The 20,150-nt window shown below is 42.0% G+C and overlaps 1 protein-coding gene across 1 annotated transcript in view; it reads left to right on the top strand.

Annotated features, from left to right (window-relative positions):
* Nucleotides 1-20,150, top strand: part of cftr (CF transmembrane conductance regulator) — a 145,700-nt gene that overhangs the window by 32,196 nt on the left and 93,354 nt on the right. The window contains exons 6-10 of the mRNA XM_041215962.1: nt 2,963-3,126; nt 6,443-6,568; nt 6,891-7,137; nt 9,802-9,894; nt 17,779-17,961. Of these exons, the coding sequence (XP_041071896.1) occupies nt 2,963-3,126; nt 6,443-6,568; nt 6,891-7,137; nt 9,802-9,894; nt 17,779-17,961 (813 nt within the window). The remainder of the gene's footprint in view (nt 1-2,962; nt 3,127-6,442; nt 6,569-6,890; nt 7,138-9,801; nt 9,895-17,778; nt 17,962-20,150) is intronic.

Below are 20,150 nucleotides of genomic sequence, written 5' to 3' on the forward strand. Positions count from 1 at the left end.
ATAAAATCCCAAGTACCTGTAAGAAATATAACAGGGAGACCACTTTAAATATTGTCTCTCAGGTCATCCTAGGTAATGTATCATCTTTTGTTAATAAACTTAAATGTGACTTACTCAAGATCCTAGTTCTGCCCTATCTTTTACCAAAATATTTGTTAATCCATTAAATATTTGCCCATGTAAATTTGTATACTAACAAAAAACAAAGGCAGTGTTGGAAGAGCTTACACATAGCAGTTGTGTATTTCTGTTGCTGCGTAACAAACTTACAAAAGTTTATTGTTCATTTGAATTAGGTATAAAATATCACATTAAAAACACCACGTATAGCATTGCTGTGCAACAGACTAGTTCAATAAAGAACAATCAATCAATTAATTAATTAATCAATTTATCAGCCATTTGATTAGTTTCAAAGTCCCAGACTAAATCCAATGCTCCAGCATCTCCCTGTCCTCCTTAAAAAGATTTTGGTTATCCCTCCTAATATCTCCTTACTGAGCTTGGTGGCCGTTTTGTTGATTGCAGATGTATAAAGCACCTTGAGATGTTTTCCTACATTATTAATGTTGACATTTCTCCTTGAATTCTCCATTCCTGATACAAGGGATCAAAATACATAGGCACAAAAGCTCTCTCTCTCTCTATTCCCACTTTATTAAATTAATGGGTAGAATTTTAACCGCCAAGGGGAGGTGGGTTTGATTGTGGGCAGAAGGGTAAAAGCTCTGGAGAGTGCCATTGAATCAGGAACCTGACATTGTCTTGCCCGCTTCAGGCTTTATTCTGGTGAGTTTGCAGCCAAGCAGGGAATCCTTGTACTGCTGTTGGGTAAGTAAGTAAGATATTCCAAGAGGCAATTAATTCAGGAATTAACCAAACTTTCTGGCTTTAATAACCAGTGCATGGGTTTCCCGAGCTGTGTGGAACTCAGCAGGGTGAACAATGCAAGGGCATAGTGAGGTGTGCTACTTTATTGAAACTGGCAGGCTGGGAAGTCTTTAAACAGTAAAACTGAGTAGCTGTAGCCCTGCTTAGGTTAAAGACTGGCGCTCGCATCACCTTCTGGGAGTGTGCCCTTACTGTTTGATAGGTGATTTTCATTGTCTTTGACTTTAGTTTTGGACTTTACTAACCATGATCTGGTCTTCCCTACTGCCAACCTTCACTGCAGCATGGCAGCAACTTATGCAGCCCTCCTTTGGACCTCTGATGTGGAATAAAAGGAGCAGCACCAGCAATATCAACAGCAGCAGGGACAGCACCAGTAGCAGCACCAGCTGCCTTCTCCTCAGCCACATGTCACTCCACAGGGCAAGGGGACGGACATTGAGACCCAAGTGGAGGGAGGCTTGACCCCAAACACAGGGTCTAAAGGCAGAAGATCAGATCTCTTGACATGTTTGAGCACAAGTGCCTCAGGAGACTCAGGTTCTCATGGTAGATCACTGCTGACATTTGCAGTCCCCTGCAATAAGACCTCCTTCCCAGTGAACCAGGTGGGCACACATTGCTAGTGGCCGTCAAGTGGCTGTCACTGGAAGGCCACCATAACCTTCCCATCCTGGTGATCTCCCTCCTTCTGGAGTTCTTTTCTACCTTCTACATGGAGAGAAGGCAGACAGTTGTGAGTGTGAGAAATGGACTGAGATGAGGAGGCATTGACAACATTTGCGGAGGATCACTGTAAGGGATGGGTGTGAGGTGGCACAAACATAAGGCTGAGTTGGAGAGTTGGCTATTCAGATGGAGATGCGAGGAGGTGTCTCGACAAAGAGGAATGAGCTGAGCTATAAGGTGTGTTGATCTGAGGAGTTTGAGCAGGAGAATGCTGAGGAGGTAAGGATGTGGTACATGGCACCTGAAAATGGGATGCCACTCACCTTTCCTACCCTCATGAGGTCCTTGAACATCTTGTGCACTGCCTCCAGGTTTAAGGGACCGACTCCTGCTGCTCACTTCCTTGACCACTTCCATCGATGCCTGCTTGTCTTCTTCCCATCTTTGGTAAACATCACCTCAGTTTAGTTGTTCAAATCTCACAGCAGGTGAGAATTGGAGATCCAAGAACAGCCATCCCAGGTCTCATTCCCATTCCTGTGGTTGCTGAAGACTCACGGATCAATGTGAAGCTCCGCCATTCTAACCGAAATGGGGTCCCTTTAACTAGAAATCCTCCCTGACATATTTGGCACATCATCCAACCTGCCCTCTCTGATTGGACAGAAAACCCGAATTAATATCTGGCCTTTCAAGAGCCATGTTGAATCCCACTACTGGACCAAATGGTCCCTGGCTTGTTATCGGCCTCACTGTTGCATGTTAAAGATAGTTTATTGTTGAAATAAGATAAAATTTTCACCCATTCTCTCTGTCAACATCCATTTCTTCATTTTATGCTTACTGTTTTTTTACAAGAGTTGAATGGGCTTTCAGGGCCCAAAATGCCAGTGGAAGTGCAATGGAGAAGAAGTCTTTTCCATTTAGGAAGCCTGCTATGGACCCCGCTTCAAATTGATTGCCTAGAATCATTAATATAACCAGGGTAGGCTACAGGTGCCTGTAACTATGAATGACATCTTCCCTGATATTCAGAGGTTCCTTGTAGCATCAGGGAATTCACCAGGAGGCAGAAAGGGAAGAATTTCCTGGGAAATTTATCAGATGCAACCCCTTGATGGAGGGGGTAAGTGGAATATTTGAAACCTCTTCTGAACTGCGACAGAATCCAAGAAGAACTGTGTTTCACCCCATTTTCCCACCGCCTCTGGCATTTACCCTAAAAATGAACCTGGGCATGGATCCACTGCCACTCGCTACCATGGGTTATTCTAATGAATGAGCATTAAATGTCAGTTTATCCATTTGTGCTCTTAATTCCCTCGACAAACACATCATTTGTCGTGGATTTATTTAGATAAATTGCCCGTGTGTAATACATGGACTTGTGCTTTTTTTGCAGGGCTTAGCAGTTGTTCACTATGTCTGGATTGCACCAGTGCAAGTAGTTCTTTTAATGGGATTACTCTGGAATGAACTGACTGAATTTGCATTTTGCGGATTGGGATTCCTAATAATGCTTGCCCTTTTCCAAGCCTGGCTGGGGAAGAAGATGATGCACTACAGGTGACAAATTCTTTCAGTAATTATTAGCAAGAACTAATTGATTAACTGAAGTAAAATTTACAGTATAAATCATTTCTTTGTGCATGTTTTCATGGCTTTTATATGTACTTCTACACAAATGTCAATTTAGCTCAGCTGGCACTCTTGCCTCTGAGCCAAAAGATTGTCCGCTATGACCTAAATGTTTTATGCAGCTAGGGTGTTTTGGTGAAATACAGAGAGAATGCTACATTGGTAGAGATACTGCCTTTTGGACAAGGTGTCTGTCAGCTCGGATGGGCATAAAGATCACATTGTCGTTTTTGAAGAAGAATTTGTTGTTCTTCCTATGTCCTGGTCAACATTTTTCCCTCAAACAACAGCGAAAAGAAATTAGCTGACCATATAATTATTTATTGTTTGTAGATTTTGCTTCACACAAGTTGGTTGCTGTGTCGTCCTGCATGCCAACATTGACTGCACTTCAAAAGTAATTCATTGAGCGTAAAGTACTTTGGAACGTAGTGAGGATGTAATAAAGAGCTATACACATAATACAAGTATTTTTCATCCACTCTGGTTCCAAAATAACAATCACAATGTAAAACAGCTATAATTGAATTCAGGATTCTACAGTCCTTTTCAGAATTGGGGCTTATAAACATATTCATTCAGTAGATATTTTGTTTTGAAGAACTGCCAAAACTCAACAGTCTGTGCTTAAAAAACATGCTAAGTTTAACTAGTTTTGCTGGAGTGGGGCATCATGCAGCATGCTCCATTACTTAGACCTTGCCCAACACCCTTCTACTCGAAACACTTCTGTGCTACAAGTGCAAGCATGGTGAGGCCAACAAGACAGCTGAAGCCTTGGTAATGGTGGGACCAACAACCTATTTCCATAACCAATGAGAGTTAAGTATTAAAGAAGAAACAGAGGAATGGCAGAGGAGGAATTCGGGTGAATTAGAGTCAAATCAATTAGGTTAAGAGAGAGAGAGATAAAAGGTACAAAAAGGGGAATTAGGAAAGAATATTAAAGTCTAAAATATAAATTTTAAAAACCTTGAATAACAACTTACTACTTGAAGGAATGAGATGCTATAGTTTCCATTATTCCCTTTCTATTGTTAGAGAGGTTGAGTGGCATTACAGGAGCATACACCTAGTTATTAAAAGGGTCCTTATGCTGTTAATTGGCAGCCCAGACATTTTATGGCAATTTTAATTGGTGATGAATGTACAAGTACAACAATTCCTTGAAACTCATGGGGCAGAATTTAGCCCTCGTTGGGTGGCCCCGGTGGGGGCAGTTGGGAAGCCGCCCGCCGCCTGAGATCGAGGCTGGAAGGTGATTTCACAATGGTGGGCCAATTAAGGCCCACCCAGCGTGAAGTGCGAGCGGTAGCACTCAGCGCAGCCTGTGCAGGCCGGGGGAGGAGGGCAAGTGGGGTGAGCATGAATTTCATACATGGGTATGAGTGCACACTTCAGAATCTCCCTGAGGTACAGAACCGCCTCAGGGAGATGAAGAGTTTTCAAAAAAACAAAGAACTGGAAAAATGTAATAAAACATGTGGGGACATATTATTAATTAAATTTTAAAACTTTTATTTGAGTTTTATTTGCTTTAGGGAACCTCATCCTGCCTACAGATAAGTTTTCCTAAAAATTGCAAAGGTCCCTTGGCTTTTTCGCCTGCCTGCCAACCTTAAGGTTGGACAGGCAGTGAAAAATGTAAATTAATAACCTTGTTAATGGCCTTAATAGGCCTTTTAATTGTCGACGGGCATGCTGCCGACTCCGTTGCGCACCCGCCAACTGAAAAATCGTGTGACTGCACATTGATGTCATGACGCTTGCCTGACATCAACGTATGTCATTTTACCCTCCAGTGAGTCACACACGCGCCCACCTGCCGAGCTAAAAATTTTGCCCATGGGGAGGTTGATGGTGAGCTGCCATCTTTGTGTGGCTAACAGTGGAGTAGTGCAAATCGTTCAGCAACTCATGGCAATTCACAACTCTTCCTCACCACAAATTATTGAACAATTTATACTTTAATAACAGTATGCTCATTAAGCACCATTATTTTGCCAACAAATTTTGGCCCATGAATCAAACAATATCCTTAACCTATGCATTACACCTTAAAATTAGACCTAATAGGAATTTTTTTTATTCTTACAACTTGGTCCAATGCTCATAGCTATTGGCAGTACTACAATGCCTAAAGATTACTCACTTTGGCTCCTCGAAGGGTATTTTATTCTGACTGGATAAGTGATTATATTCCAATTTAAATCTCCTTCTTGTTCTGTAGTATTTCATGAGAAATGGCCATAAATAACATTCAGTTATAATAAATCATTCCCTATTCCCATTTGAAGAAAGTCATTTGTTTATTTAAAAGTTAAAAAAAAAGCTGTAAAGACCCTTAGATCATTTGCCTCATTGTGGCATCGAAACCTCATATTTTCTCCCTGTGTTATTGGAAGTTAACAATGGAGACTCTAAGGTGGCATAATTAATAATGTCAGACTTGAGCTTGTGCGTCACTGAAAGCAATTACAGAATGACGTGATAGCGATTACATCTTGCAATGGTGGCAGTTCCTCTGCGTGTGGGCCAATGTAAAATACCCCACATTCACTGTGTGATTGAGGGGCTAAAATGAACCCAATTATTCAATTAAATACACTGCTGCAAGTCATGATGTTCTTCTGCTAATGACTCTTTCATTTATTAATGAGTCTCTGACAAACATAATTATAGCCTTAAGCCATTCCTGCATTTTCCGCTCTGTAGAATACCAATTTAAAGTGAAAATAATAGCCCATTAAACTTGTCATTGATGAATTCTGATAAACATTTCAGGGTTTTATTATCCACCAATGTGAGTGTTCATGATTAAACCTTCCTTTTTATTTCCATTTTTTGATGTATTTTGTGCATAAAATGCTTGGAGTTCAGAGGCAAGATGAACTGGTGTCCCAATGAGTTATCACTGGGCAACTCCAAGTAGAAATGAATGACTGTCTAAACTGAGAAACGGAATGAGAATTTGAGGGTGATCATACCTGCGTTGCTCCAGTGCACCCAGTGTTCAGATACACAGCAGGTTTTGGTAGAGGCTTGTAGCAGCCTGACTTCCTCTTTTCCTAGTTTAGAGTATGCTGCAAGGTGTGTGTCGGGGAGGAAGCGAGGTAAAGAGAAGGCAAAGACACATTGAAAGTAAAGGAAAATATAATTAAGTGATTCAGAACAGATCATACTGTATTAGTAAATACTATAAATATATTAGAAAATAATTGGTTACCTTTTTACAAATAAACAGAGACAAACGTGCAGGAAAAATAAATGAACGACTTGCAATCACCTCTGAAATTATTGATAATATCCAGTCAGTGAAGGTGTACTGCTGGGAAGATGCTATGGAAAAGATTATTGATAATATAAGGCAGTAAGTTACATTTTGATTCTGTTCTATAATTTACATTCAGAAAATATCTAGTTTCTGAATTAATGTATTTCATGGAAGTCAACTATTTTTGTCATGCTATTTAAACCTAATTAACCATAGACTTGGTGGTAGGCTTTGGGCAGGCCAAATTATTAATTTTTAATCCATGCTCCATTTTTGAAATCATAGCCAACACTCAAATCAACAATAAAAAGTGTTTTTGTTGTGCTCTCTTGCTTATTATGTTATCATGAGTTTTACATAAAAAGGTCATTATGATGTTTCCAGTGTAATCTTTTTTGTGTTCATTCTAATCTGACAGGGTTGAACTAAAGCTGACCAGAAAAGTTGCCTACTGCAGATACTTCAGTAGTTCAGCTTTCTTTTTCTCAGGCTTTTTTGTTGTGTTTCTGTCTGTGGTGCCTTATGCTTTCACTCATACCATAAAACTGCGGAGGATATTCACCACCATTTCATACAACATTGTCCTTCGTATGACAGTCACCAGACAGTTTCCATCTGCTATACAAACGTGGTATGATTCTTTGGGAGCTATACGTAAAATACAGGTATGTCAGTAGAATAATGCTGGGAAAGGAGTTTATAAAAATAACAATACCTCCAATATAAATACAAAATATATTTTTTCTACTTAATAATTCTGTGGTTAATATTCAGAATTCTTTTGTGGTTGTTGCTTTTACCAGAATAGGATGCAACTGTTCACCAATTGCTCATTTTATTATGTGAGTACTATAAGTATATGACATTTACATACATTCATGCCTTTTTGTTTCAAACTAGCATAGTCAGTGTAAGTGTTTTCAGGCTTCCTCTAATCTAGATTTAAAACATGCTGCTAATTTATAGTGGAGCTCCCTCCAAGCCTAGTGGGACAGATTGTTATGAAAGGAAGGTTACTTGCTTTGTGAAATGAGATTAAATTATTTGATTGGTTAAACTATGCATCACTTTTTTTTTCAAAGTCTCAGGAGAGAAGTGTTTCCATGTATCCATCTAGTGATAAATAGCACTTATATAAATAAGATTGTTAATAATAGATAAATAAAATGGATTGAAAGCATTTTATATTATAACAGGAATTAATCTGGTTTCCCAGCATTTTCTGGCTATATTTACTGTAGGAAATTCTCCACACACCTCCTTGAAAGATAAACCATGCTTGGTTCCCATCAACCAAATTCCTGTCTTAACATTTGCACTATATGCTGCGCAAACTAATCCTTTGGAATATTGTATGCATGGATCTTGATTTTTACTGAGTCAGTTTGACATAAGACCCCTTTATAAATGGTGGGCAGGTGGGTCCTGATTCCACAGTTCCTGGCCCCATTCCTAGGCTGTCTGATTTTAGAGAGTGCCTTTAAAGGGTGCAGCCTGGTTCCTGTTAGAACCCCCCAACTTGGCCGGCTCTCTTGCAGAAACTCTGCAATTTTCATGAAGTCAGGCCAGGGTTTTAAAGAGTTTTGGTTCATGGCCCCTCAGGGGAGCTCTGAACCCTTGTTTGTCTGCACGAGGCAGCTCTTTAAAAGGTCAGTTCAAAAAGTTGTCCTCATGCACTCCACGCCAGGCTGTGCACCCCCACACCCCCATGGCCCCTCATGCACCCTATGCCAAGCTGTGCCCTTCCACCCACCCCCCAATGGCCCCTCATATCCCCAATGCCAAGTTATAGCACTTCCATGCCAGCTGACCCACTATACACTATATAGATTGAATTAACCCTATGTGACAGTAGGATATGGAAAAAGAAGCTTTAAAAAAGAAATTCATTTATAACTTTCTACTATGTTAAAAAAGAGCCATTTCACTTAGAAGGCTATGAAACTGTCAATCATCCAGATCCTTTAAAATATCAATAACAAAGAAAAACCGCAAGCCCTTGAAACCATCTAACCTTACATAAATATACATTGCGAAATTGGCTGTAGAGATCAAAGTGCCCGAGCTGCCAATCAAGCAATGTTTTCCCTAGGGTGCAGCTGTTTCAATTGTAATGGGTGTCTGGGGTCTCAGCTAAGCAGTCAATTTCACAAAGCTTATTTACACGTGGTTAAATGGATTTTATTATTGAAGCTTTAAAGTGTCTGGATGATTTACACTTTTATTGTCTTCTAAGTGAAATGACATTTTTTAACATAGTAGAAAGTTATGAATGAGTTACTTTTTTAAAAGCAGTTTTTTTCACACATCCTACTGTCACTATAGGGCTCATTGGTTCTATACAGTGTATGGGAATGGAAGTGCCATAGCTTGGCATTGGGGTATGAGGAGCCATATAGGATGGGTGGGGGCATGGGGGGTGAGGGGCTGTGAGGAGCAAAGGCTGGAGGATCTTTTTGTTTTTATTTTAAAGGAGACAAAGTCCCATAATATTGAGGCAGCCCTTTGAAACAACCCACCTTGACACTCGGCAACACTTGTGGCTGTATCCAAATGTTTTCCTGGGTTGTTCCCTTGGCAATGAAGATCCCATATTTCCAGGCACTTTCTCCTGAGGCGGGTGGGCTGGGCCAGGATTTTCCCAACTCCTGCTACCTGCCTCGAGGTTGAACATTCAGGCCATGATGTTCAAAACCACTTAGAACAGAGAACTTAAGACTACAGTTATGCCACCATTTTCTTTTTTGATGGAAAGCTGGTGTGCCCTATCAATCAGTGATAGTTTCATGCTTTTAGTTCCAGGTTTTTAATTAATTGAATTTAATTTCCACCAGCTGCTGTGCTGGGATTTGAACCCATGCCCTACAAGTTTAGCCCGGGCCTCCAGATTACTATCCTAGTGACAGTATCACGTCCTCACTGCCTCCCCAGCTCTGTAGCCTCCAGACTTTTCTCTAATGACATAAAGTATTAGTGGAGTTCTTTGCATGTGTTCAAGCTGGCACTGGCACTGATGGGATAACTACAGTCTAAGTATTACTTTCTGATAGAGCAGTAAAAATAATCACACCCTTGACTGAGTAAAGTTCAGTTAAAATACATAACAATCAACTTTTACTATCATTTAAATTGTTGGGTGAATACAATATAACTATAAATTAATTGAGCTATTTTCAAATTATGATTCAAACGATCTATAGTACCCTGTTGTTGGTTTGTCAAATTCTGATTCTTACAGATGGATGCAAAAATCAGCCAACTCAAACCATTGGCTATACCTAATCTTCAGATGTCAACAACCAAGGCTCAATAATAATTTTGTCTTTCAGGACTTCCTACATAAAGATGAACACAAGACTGTGGAATACAACTTAACAACAAAAGAGGTTGAGATGATAAATGTGACAGCTTCTTGGGATGAGGTTAGAATTAATTCTCTAAAGTATTTGGAATATTTTGACAATTCCTGTAGATTTGTGATTATATAAACAGTGAGCCAACCAGTTTTTGCTTTGTAGCTCTTAAGCTGCCATATTGAGTAAGTTGAAGATCAAATTGGAACCCATTCCAACATACCATCATAAATTTTCCAATTAAATTATGACCTCTATTGTCTGTGTGGCAGGAGGCAGAGAGTGGGGATAAGGGGATCATTCTCAGGATGGCGGCCAGTGACTAGTGGAGTTCTGCAAGGGTCAGTGTTGGGACCGTTACTTTTCACATTGTACATTAATGATCTAGGTGAAGGAACTGAGGGCATTCTGGCTAAGTTTGCAAATGATACAAAGATAGGTGGAGGGACAGGTAGTATTGAGGGGGCGGGGAGGCTGCAGAAGGATTTAGACAGGTTACGAGAATGGGCAAAGAAGTGGCAGATGGAATACAATGTGGGGAAGTGTGAGGTCATGCACTTTGGTAGGAAGAATAGAAGTATAGACTATTTTCTAAATGGGGAGAGAATTCAGAAATCTGGAGTGCAAAGGGACTTGGGAGTCCTAGTCCAGGATTCTCTTAAGGTAAACTTGCATGTTGAGTCAGTAGTTAGGAAGGCAAATGCAATGTTGGCATTTATTTCGAGAGGACTAGAATATAAAAGCAGGGATGTGCTGCTGAGGCTTTATAAGGCTCTGGTCAGACCACATTTAGAATATTGTGAGCAATTTTGGGCCCCGTATCTCAGGAAGGATGTGCTGGCCCTGGAGAGGGTCCAGAGGAGGTTTACGAGAATGATCCCAGGAATGAAAGGCTTAATATATGAGGAATATTTGAGGACTCTGGGTCTATACTCGATGCAGTTTAGAAGGATGAGGGGGGACCTTATTGAAACTTACAGAATACTGAAAGGCCTGGATAGAGTGGAAGTGGGGAAGATGTTTCAATTAGTAGGAGAGACTAGGACCCGAGGGCACAGCCTCAGAGTAAAGGGAAGACCTTTTAGAACAGAGATGAGGAGTAACTTCTTTAGCCGGAGAGTGGTGAATCTATGGAATTCATTGCCACAGAAGGCTGTGAAGGTCAGGTCATTGAGTGTATTTAAGACCGAGATAGATAGGTTCTTGATTGGTAAGGGGATCAAAGTTTATGGGGAGAAGGCGGGAGAATGGGGTTGAGAAACTTATCAGCCATGATTGAATGGCGGAGCAGACTTGATGGGCCAAATGGCCTAATTTCTGCTCCGATGTCTTATGGTCTTATGGTCTCTGTAAGTAATTCCTGGAATCCACATAGGATTGCAGAAAACCCATTGTTAGAGGTTCAGCTCAGCACAACCTGCCCCCAGCTCAGCAACCCAATCATTGACTATAAAGGACTACAAAGCAAACCGACATGATCGTTTATATACAGAGCCTAACTCTATCACCCTCACTCCCATTTCTAGGCCTATTAGTCCCAGAAATTAAGAATGAACAAGTTGATTCAATGCCTTAACTTGCATTACTACCGGCACAAGCGCATAAAGACCTACACCAGGATTTTCCCCTCGGCGATTTGGGGGCGGGGCCTGTTCGCCGAGGGGAAAATGACACAGGATGACGTCAGGAGGAACCCGCGATGGTGCAGCCTGGTTCTTAATTGAGAATTAAGGCCATTGACAGGCTAATTAACCTTGTTAAAGACCTGCCTGTCCAAGCTTAAGGCTGGGGGACAGGCCAGGAGCCCCAGCGAGCTCCAGATTATTCATGAAACTTCATCCACTGGCGGGATGAAGTTTCATGTTCGTTTTTTAAAAATTTAATAAACTTTATGTGTTTCTTATTAACATGGCCCATCTCATGTGACATGGTCACATGAGGGGGAGTTATTAATAATTTTAATATTTCCCTATTTTTTGACTTTTCTTACCTGTCAATAAACTCCCTGAGACAGGACTTTGTCTCAGGGAGCAGTGCGCTCTTTCATGATGGAGATTCCCTTCACCCCCCGTGCCTAGCACTTCCTGTCGGCCAGGTTGCTGGGAGGGCCTTAATTGGCCCGCCCACTCAAAATGGCGGTGGGCCCCATTTTGGCAGCAGGGGTCAGCTGTCTGCCCGCCGTCAAGCTGGTGGGGCCCACATGCCCACTAAGGGAAAACTTCTGCCCCTAGAAACTTGCATGCTACTATGAACTTTGCACAAATGCTGTGTAAAGTATACAATGGGAAGAATTTTCCATCAGCGAGCTGGGGTGGGGCCCACTCGCGGATGTGTAAAATGATGCGGGATGATGTCAGGTGGAACTCACGACGTCACCCTGTGCCATTTCCATTTTCAGGTCGGCGGGGATGCAGCCAAATCAGCTGTGCGCCTGCCGACCTGTCAATGGTCTATTGAAGCCATTGAGAAACTAATTAAAATCATTAATGGACCTGCCCGTCCAACCTTAAGATTGGTGGGCAGGCCAGGAGCCCCGGCAGGCTTCAGAAAAAGCACAAAACCTCATCCACGGGCGGGATAAGGTTTCATGAGGGTTTTAACATTTTTAATAAAGGTTTCAAAAAATGCTATGGACATGTCACAACTCATGTGACAGTTGACGTGAGGGGACATGGTAGGGAAACAGGGAAATTTTTCTATCATTCGTATTACAATTTTTAATTCGGAGCCGATCTCCCTGAGGCAGCACTTAGCCTCAGGGAGATCAGTGTGCTCTTTTGCACATGTGTGTGAAAGAGCACACTCCCGGCTGAAGGAATCCCCCCCCCCACCACCGCCCACACAGGGAGCGCATAGTGCTTCTTGGCGGACATCACGCTGGGCCGGCCTTGATTGCCCCGCCCACATAAAATGGCAGTGTGCCCCCATTTGGGGGCACCGATTGGAGGCATACCCGCTCCCGCACTTCCGCCCCAACGGGGGGGGGGGGGGCGGATTTTTCCCAAGAGCTTTATAAAATATATATATAAATTTACACTTTTAAGACTCCAATAAATGAAGAAAAAGGAATATCATTTGTTAGTAATATTGCTTTACATTGATGCTTGTAGTGGATCCCATGAATATACTAAGCCAATTAGCAGTTGCAATGCCATTTATATACACTAAATCAAAAGTCAGGTCTGCTCGCTGGATTCGCACTGTATTTCATGAATCACTGACATACAGCTTCAAGTATGCAATAACTTGGGGCTGGGGCAAGATCCTTAGAGAAAGGTTAGGAGAAGTCTGTTAGTGCATGGAATGCTTTAGTAATGATGCAGACATCATTTTATATTTTAAAAGAAAATTAAATAAATGTTTGAAACTGAAATGTAATATTACGGTGTTCAGGGCTGAAAGGGTTAATGTGTGGGACTGGACAAACAGTACCGCCCACATGATGATGTAAGAAGAGAGTCACATGATTAAGAGTCCAGAAGGAGAATGCTCATGGCTTATACCGAGTAACACCGAGCCTTGTACATCTATCAATAGTTCTGTTCCTCCAATAAACCAGTTACTGTTCAGACATATCTATGTCTCTGCAATCATTCCTTAGTCAGTAACATACAACTTTGTGGTGGCAGTGAAACACCCCAAAATCTCTGAAAATCAACTTTAGAAAAGAAGTAGTTAAGGACCCTTAAAACTCTGAAAATCAACATTTAAAAAAAAGTTTGCAAGTCTGACCTGAAAGAAAGGCTCCAAAGGTGAAGACTGCGATAAGACAGTTGAAAATTGCCAAAGAAGCTCCATAGAAGATGTGGAAGCTGAGAGGCAATGAAAAAAAATCAACTGTTCAGCTTAATAAGGGCTACACAATAGCATTTGGTGGTCCTTGAAAAATCCCGATCCAGCAGCAGGGTCAAGGAACCTAGCCTCAATCAAGGAAGACTGAGCAAAGCTTGAAAAAGGCTCAAAATCTTTGAATTAGCAGCGCAGTAAATAGGCAGCACTGGGAAGGGCAGGCGATACACCCCACAGCTTTGAATCCAAGGTCGGCGCCATTACACATGGTAACCGTGTGGCAGCATTCGAAAAAAATTGGCTGCTTAAAAACGATTCCCCCAGTGGGAGGAAACAGTGTACAGAGCTTAATAGTCACTTCCAGTGATAATTTAAAAAACAAAGTTTAGGATCAATTACCATTAAGGGTCAGCAAAGGTAGGAGAAATCAGAGGAAGGCTGATCAGTGCAGGAAAACTCCATTACTGCAACAGAGTTTTCAAAAATCCAGGCAGACCTGCTAAGAGCTGAAAACAGTTATGGATTCCAAATTCACAATGCCAGATCGATTTGGGCGCATGAAAGGACCAGAACTGACATAAAATCGGGCATTATGGAGGAAGAGATTTTTAAGATTTAGAATTTCATCCAGTTTGAACAATAAATCAGAGGCTGAACAAATCAATACATTATTTTACTCCATTGGAGCAATTGCTGATGACATGGTAGCAAGACAAGGCAGTAATGAAATTTTTCATCAAACAACGTTATTCCATCTTAAAAGGCCTCAAAGGGGTAATGTGCCACATGGATGAACTCCTGGTCCACAAAGCAACTGCCAAAGAAAATGAGCTGGGACTTTAAGCTGTCTTGAACCATTTGCAAGAAGTAGGACTGACGCATAACGATAACTGTGAATTCTCCAAAACAGCCATTTGATTTTTAAGCCACATGGTGAGCAGCAAAGGCATAATGGCAAACCTGCAAAATGTAAGGGCCATCAATGAATTTCCAACCCGTCATCCATTCAAGACATTCAGCAATTCCTGGTTATGGTAAACCAGCTGGCAAAATTCTCGTGAACTTGCACAAGTCAAGGAGTCCTTGAGACACCTATTGAAGAAGGCTCAAGTATGGTGTTGGGATGCACACCAGGAGCAAGCATTCTGCCAGATTAAAGGCATGCTGGTCCCACCAGACATCCTGGCTCAACACAACCCATCCCTATCGACCACAATCGATGATACCAACCACTGCTGATGCCTCATCTACAGGGCTAGGTCAGGGTGAGACGGGAGTTACCAACCATTCATCATATACCAGCAGGTCATCAATTACAGCAAAGTGTTTTCGTCGTGTGAAGTTTATTTTCATGACCACTCCACTGGGTTGCTGCTGTGGCCAACCTCGCATGCAGTATTGACAGATGTGGATGCGATCCTCATCCTGCATCTGCTCTTGTTGTATCTTTTTGGATTTTGCTGGCAATTGTGTTGCCACGAACTGGGAATAGGATGCGACTTGGTTGACAAGATTAACGCCCTGTGTTGCTGGATTGTCGACTGTGGCCCTGAACAATGTGTCCGCAGTAGTTTATAGTTTGCTCTGAACATACACTGTCCCTTAAGGGCTAGGGGCAGAACTGTTTCAAAAGCAACTGAATGGGTGCCATTGACCAGTCTCGGGTGCTATCTGACACAGAAATGAGATAAACGATTATAGGAAAAGAGGTTCTCACAGTCACATGGACTTGTGAGAAATTCTCAGCTTATATCATCGAGCTGAAAATGGTCATTGAGACAGACCACAAACCATTAGTTTCATTACTGGACAAAAAGGAACTTGCCTGAGGATCCAGAGACTCCGCTTGGTACTAATCCTTTTCACTTATGGGACAGTGTATGTTCAGAGCAAACCATAAAAAACTGCTGACACATTGTTCAGGGCCACAATCGACAATCCAGCAACACAGGGCATTAATCTGGTCAACTAAGTCGCATCCTATTCCCAGTTCATGGCAACACAATTGCCAGCAAAATCCAAAAAGATACAACAAATACGCCAAGAGCAGATGCAGGATGAGGATCGCATCTACATCTGTCAATACTGCATGCGAGCTTGGCCACAGCAGCAACTCAGTGGAATGGTCATGAAAATAAACTTCACACGACGAAAACACTTTGCTGTAATTGAAGACCTGCTGGTATACGATGAACAGTTAGTAACTCCCGTCTCACCCTGACCAGAGCTTCTGCAAAGAATCCACCAGGGCCACATGGGCATCACAAATTGCAGAGCCTGAGCCCAGTCTGCTGTGTGGTGGCCGGGAATATCAAGAGTGATAGAAGAGATGATTTCACAGTGCTAAGTGTGCGCACTGCACAAACCAGACCAAAGGGAGCCCTTTATTCCCATTCAGTTCTCTACCAGACTGTGGAAAAATCTGGGAATAGATACACTTATCAATGGGAAATCCTTCCTTATCATTGTCGACTATTTCTCCAGGTGGATCGAGGTGAAGTATTTACACAAAACGACCACAGGAGTCGACCATGAGGCCATTGACAAAAGTCTTCACAACATGTGGCATTCTGGACCAGGTGGTGTCTGACAACTGCCCGCAATTCGCTAATGACTACTTCACCCATTTCACTGAGTGCCATGGATTCCTACATCTCACCAGTTCCCTAAGGTATCCTCAATCCAGTGGTGAAGCAGAAAAGGGTGCCTGCACTATTAAAACTCTCTCTTGAGCATTGAGGATTTTCCAGTGGCACTTTTAACATACAGGTCTACTCCACTGCAATGTGGGGGAATGGGCAATAAATGCTAGCCTAGCCAGTGACACCCTCATCCTGTAAATGAATTTTAAAAATGTCAATTGGCACCATCTGAACTGCTGATGGGCAGAATGCTTCGAACTCAGATCCCAAGGGTTAGCAGTCCAGAACTATCAGAACATTTGGGAGCAAGAAGAGTCTAACTGAAAACAACAAGCCTCCACTTACAATAGAAAGTACCATACCAGAAACCTGCCCAAACTGAAAAAAGGAGACAAGGTTTGGATTAGAGACCTAGGCAGAGAGGGCATCATTGTCCAAAGGGATGACAATCAACAATGATCTTACTTGATACATATCCCAGAAGGCACAATACAAAGGAACAACTTATCTTCATTCCTCAAAGAGAACCTTCCATTATACCTATGGGAGAACCAGATGTTGAAAGTCAAACTGAATGCACCAGATACTCCAAATCTTACCAAAGACTAACCAAGCCACAGCAAAGATGTCCAAAGGGAGATTACTGATCTTCCAAGCCTCACAGGGAGAGTCATGAAACCTCCAGATTGATTAAACCTATGAATTCAGAGACCGGGCAGGGTGAAGAGGTAGTATGTAAACGTAAATGTAAAATATATTTGGACCAAGACTTGGGGGAGATATAGTATTAGGGCTGAAAAGGTTAATGTGTGGGACTGGAGAAACAGTACCACCCACATGATGATGCAAGAGAGAGTCATATGATCAAGAATCTGGCAGGTGATACCCATGGCTTAGAGTGAGTAGCACCTAGTCTTGTATATCTGTAAATAGTTGTGTTCCTCCAATAAACCGGTTACTGGTCAGACATATCTATGTATCTGCAATGATTCCTAGTCAGTAACAACCAACATACAACAAGGAAGGTGCAGGACTATGAAAGACAGTAGTTAACATTTAAAATTTCGCAGCAAACAGCTGGCGCAGACACTATAGATTACATCATATCCTTCTACATTTCTGTGGACATTTCCAATCCTTCAGATTTATACCCTGCACAAATAATGTGCACTATGAGGAGGGACATCTAACATGATTTACATCCCCACCTTTCCTCTTTAATCCCCACATCAGAAAGACAGAAGATAGCCAGTATGAGAAATGCACCTATTCATACAGGTGTATTAGGGATTAGGAGGAAGGATCCAGAAACTTTATTTGGACAGAGTAAGAGAAGTTTTGTTTTGTACATGATTCCTGCTATTTCTGAGCTGGGTCTTGTTGGGATTAGGAGAAATGGAGAAATGATAAATGAAGGAATAATTAAGATATTTGTTTTTGCATTGCAACACTTTGAAGAAAAGCTATTAAAGGACCGCAAGCAATACCAAAGAATTTTTTTTTTTTAAAAAAAAACAAACAGGGAATTGGAGAATTGTTTGAAAAGGTAAAACAGAATGACTCCGAGCGTAAGATGGTGAATGGGGACGATGGACTGTTTTTCAGTAACTTCTCTCTGCACGTTACACCTGTCTTGAAAAACATCAGCTTTAAGTTAGAGAAAGGAGAACTGCTGGCAGTGGCTGGATCCACAGGATCTGGAAAGGTAAGAGATTAAATCTTTAATAATGCATTTATATTAGTAATATGTCACTAAAGGTACCTCTGAAGGTAATGGTAAACTCACAAAATAAGCAAGGCAGTTTTCATACACTTAAAAGCAGCATACATTATTAAACATGCCAATGTACCGGTTGCATGAAGCAGAGATAGTTGAAAACAGAACTGGACAGTGTCTGAAAGGGCTCTTCCAGCTCTTAAGACTACATTTAAAATGAGCCTTGAGTGTTGGAGATTCTCAGTTGATGAGGACAGATTCCATGTACATGTGCATGTGCATAAAATTTTTTGTGTGTCCCTATGGGCTGGAATTTACGACCCCCTGGGACAGTGTTTGCAGGTGGGGGGCCCTGCAAAAGGAGATGCCATGTCATGGGTGTCATACCCACCACCTATCCACCCCATTGAAATGTTACTAAATGGAGGGGAAGGCGTTGGGAGGTCCATCAGCCCGTGGGCCATTCAGTGGCCACTAGGATTTAAATAATGGGAGCAGAGGCCGACTCCAAGCATCCACCCTGGCAGCTTTCACTCTGTGGGCTGGTGTTGGGTGGGGGGCCTCCTTAATGGGCCCCTGGGCTACCAAGGCCCCCCTGCCAGGTTCTCCCACCCCACCCCACCCCCCCCACACCAGCCCTTCTACCCTGGCCCTCCCATCTTTCTCACTCTCTTCACTGGGACTTCTAGCCTGAACTCACCAAAATCTACTCCCCACTTGCCTTTAACTTTAGCTTCATGGCTCCTTGCTGTTGGAGACTAGATGCAGTGGCACTACTGGGAGCGGAGAACTGCCAACCATTTGGACAGTAGCTCTCAGAGGCTGGACTTTCTGCCCAGATGGGGACGGAAGTCCCGTCTTAAACAGCCCAGTGTTAAATGGCTGTTGGGCAACTCGCCAGAGTGGGAGTGGTCTTGCCGCCCCACTCCCAGCTTTTTTGCTGAGGGATGGGGGCCCCAGCACACTTTTAAACCAAGCCCAGTATGTGTGTGTGACATGTATCATGGGAAATGCCATTTTCACTCTGTTCCCATGGAACTACAGTACCCAGTGTATCTCTGTAAGCTTTAACATATGACAATATGGTGGAACCTGACTAAGGGACTATAGCTCTAGTTGATAAATTGGATGTATGGTAGAGATATGTGTCTCAAAAGTTTAAATTCAAGTTTCCACACTGCTCTGATGAAACTACAGTACTCAGAAAGACAATCAGGCAAAAAAAATCAAAAGCAACTGATGCATGTGTATTTGCAAAAATACTGACAACCAATAAGTTTAATTTTTCCTGTGTTTTATAGCTTAAGCCATTAAATAAAATAACCAAACAGGAAGGATGGTTTAGGCTGAGTGTTTTTTGTGTCACTCAGGAGATTAGCATTTGCACATGAGCTTCAGGCATTGGAACTGGAGTCAGTCAATCAGCCACATTCAATTCAGGATAAGAGTCATTGGAAATCCAACAGTGGAATACCATGTCTCTGCAATCAATGAAAACTTCAACAAGAATTGCATTCTAATGTAAACATAAGGGAATGAAAATACCTTTTATATTCAGGTAACTAAGTGAGAAAAAGGTAAAAAGTCTTATTGAGGAAGCAAGGAAGAAATAAAAAAAACGTTATGCAAATATTGCAAATTCACAGTTGGAAATAAATGTAAAAGCTGGTGACTACTAGGAATAAGGGTTTAGTGAGAGAAAAGCTGTTACATGTAACTTAAGCAAGTTTTGTATAACAGCAAATTAAAAAGTATCACAAAATATCTCTGAAGCTTGTTTCAGTAAGTTGCATAGGTCTAGAAATTGGTCTGTGCCATTTTTTGGGCATGGGATTCATGACATGTAATCTGCCTTGCCTTGCCGAGGAGGTAAGTAGCATGAAAATTTGGTGCTGCCTCTTTCTTTATGTGATTGCACCCTTGGTCTGAGCACACCCCATGCTGTTAACTGCCTGAGTGCTCAACAGGAAACCATGTAGTACATATTGATAGCATGTGTTGCAGCCAGCCTGCTCTTCTTAAAGGCAGACGGACCTCTTAAAGGAAAGTTGCAGTGAACCACAGGAGGCTGTTGCTGAAGTTACTGCTGCAATTCTGAAATAGGAAAATGGAGCCCTAGGGGAGAGAGAGGGACACCAGGTTAATGAATGTGACACAGAAGGCAGGGAAGTGGACAG

The sequence above is a fragment of the Carcharodon carcharias genome, chromosome 21, assembly GCF_017639515.1.
Source record: "Carcharodon carcharias isolate sCarCar2 chromosome 21, sCarCar2.pri, whole genome shotgun sequence".
Taxonomy (NCBI): Eukaryota; Metazoa; Chordata; class Chondrichthyes; order Lamniformes; family Lamnidae; genus Carcharodon; species Carcharodon carcharias.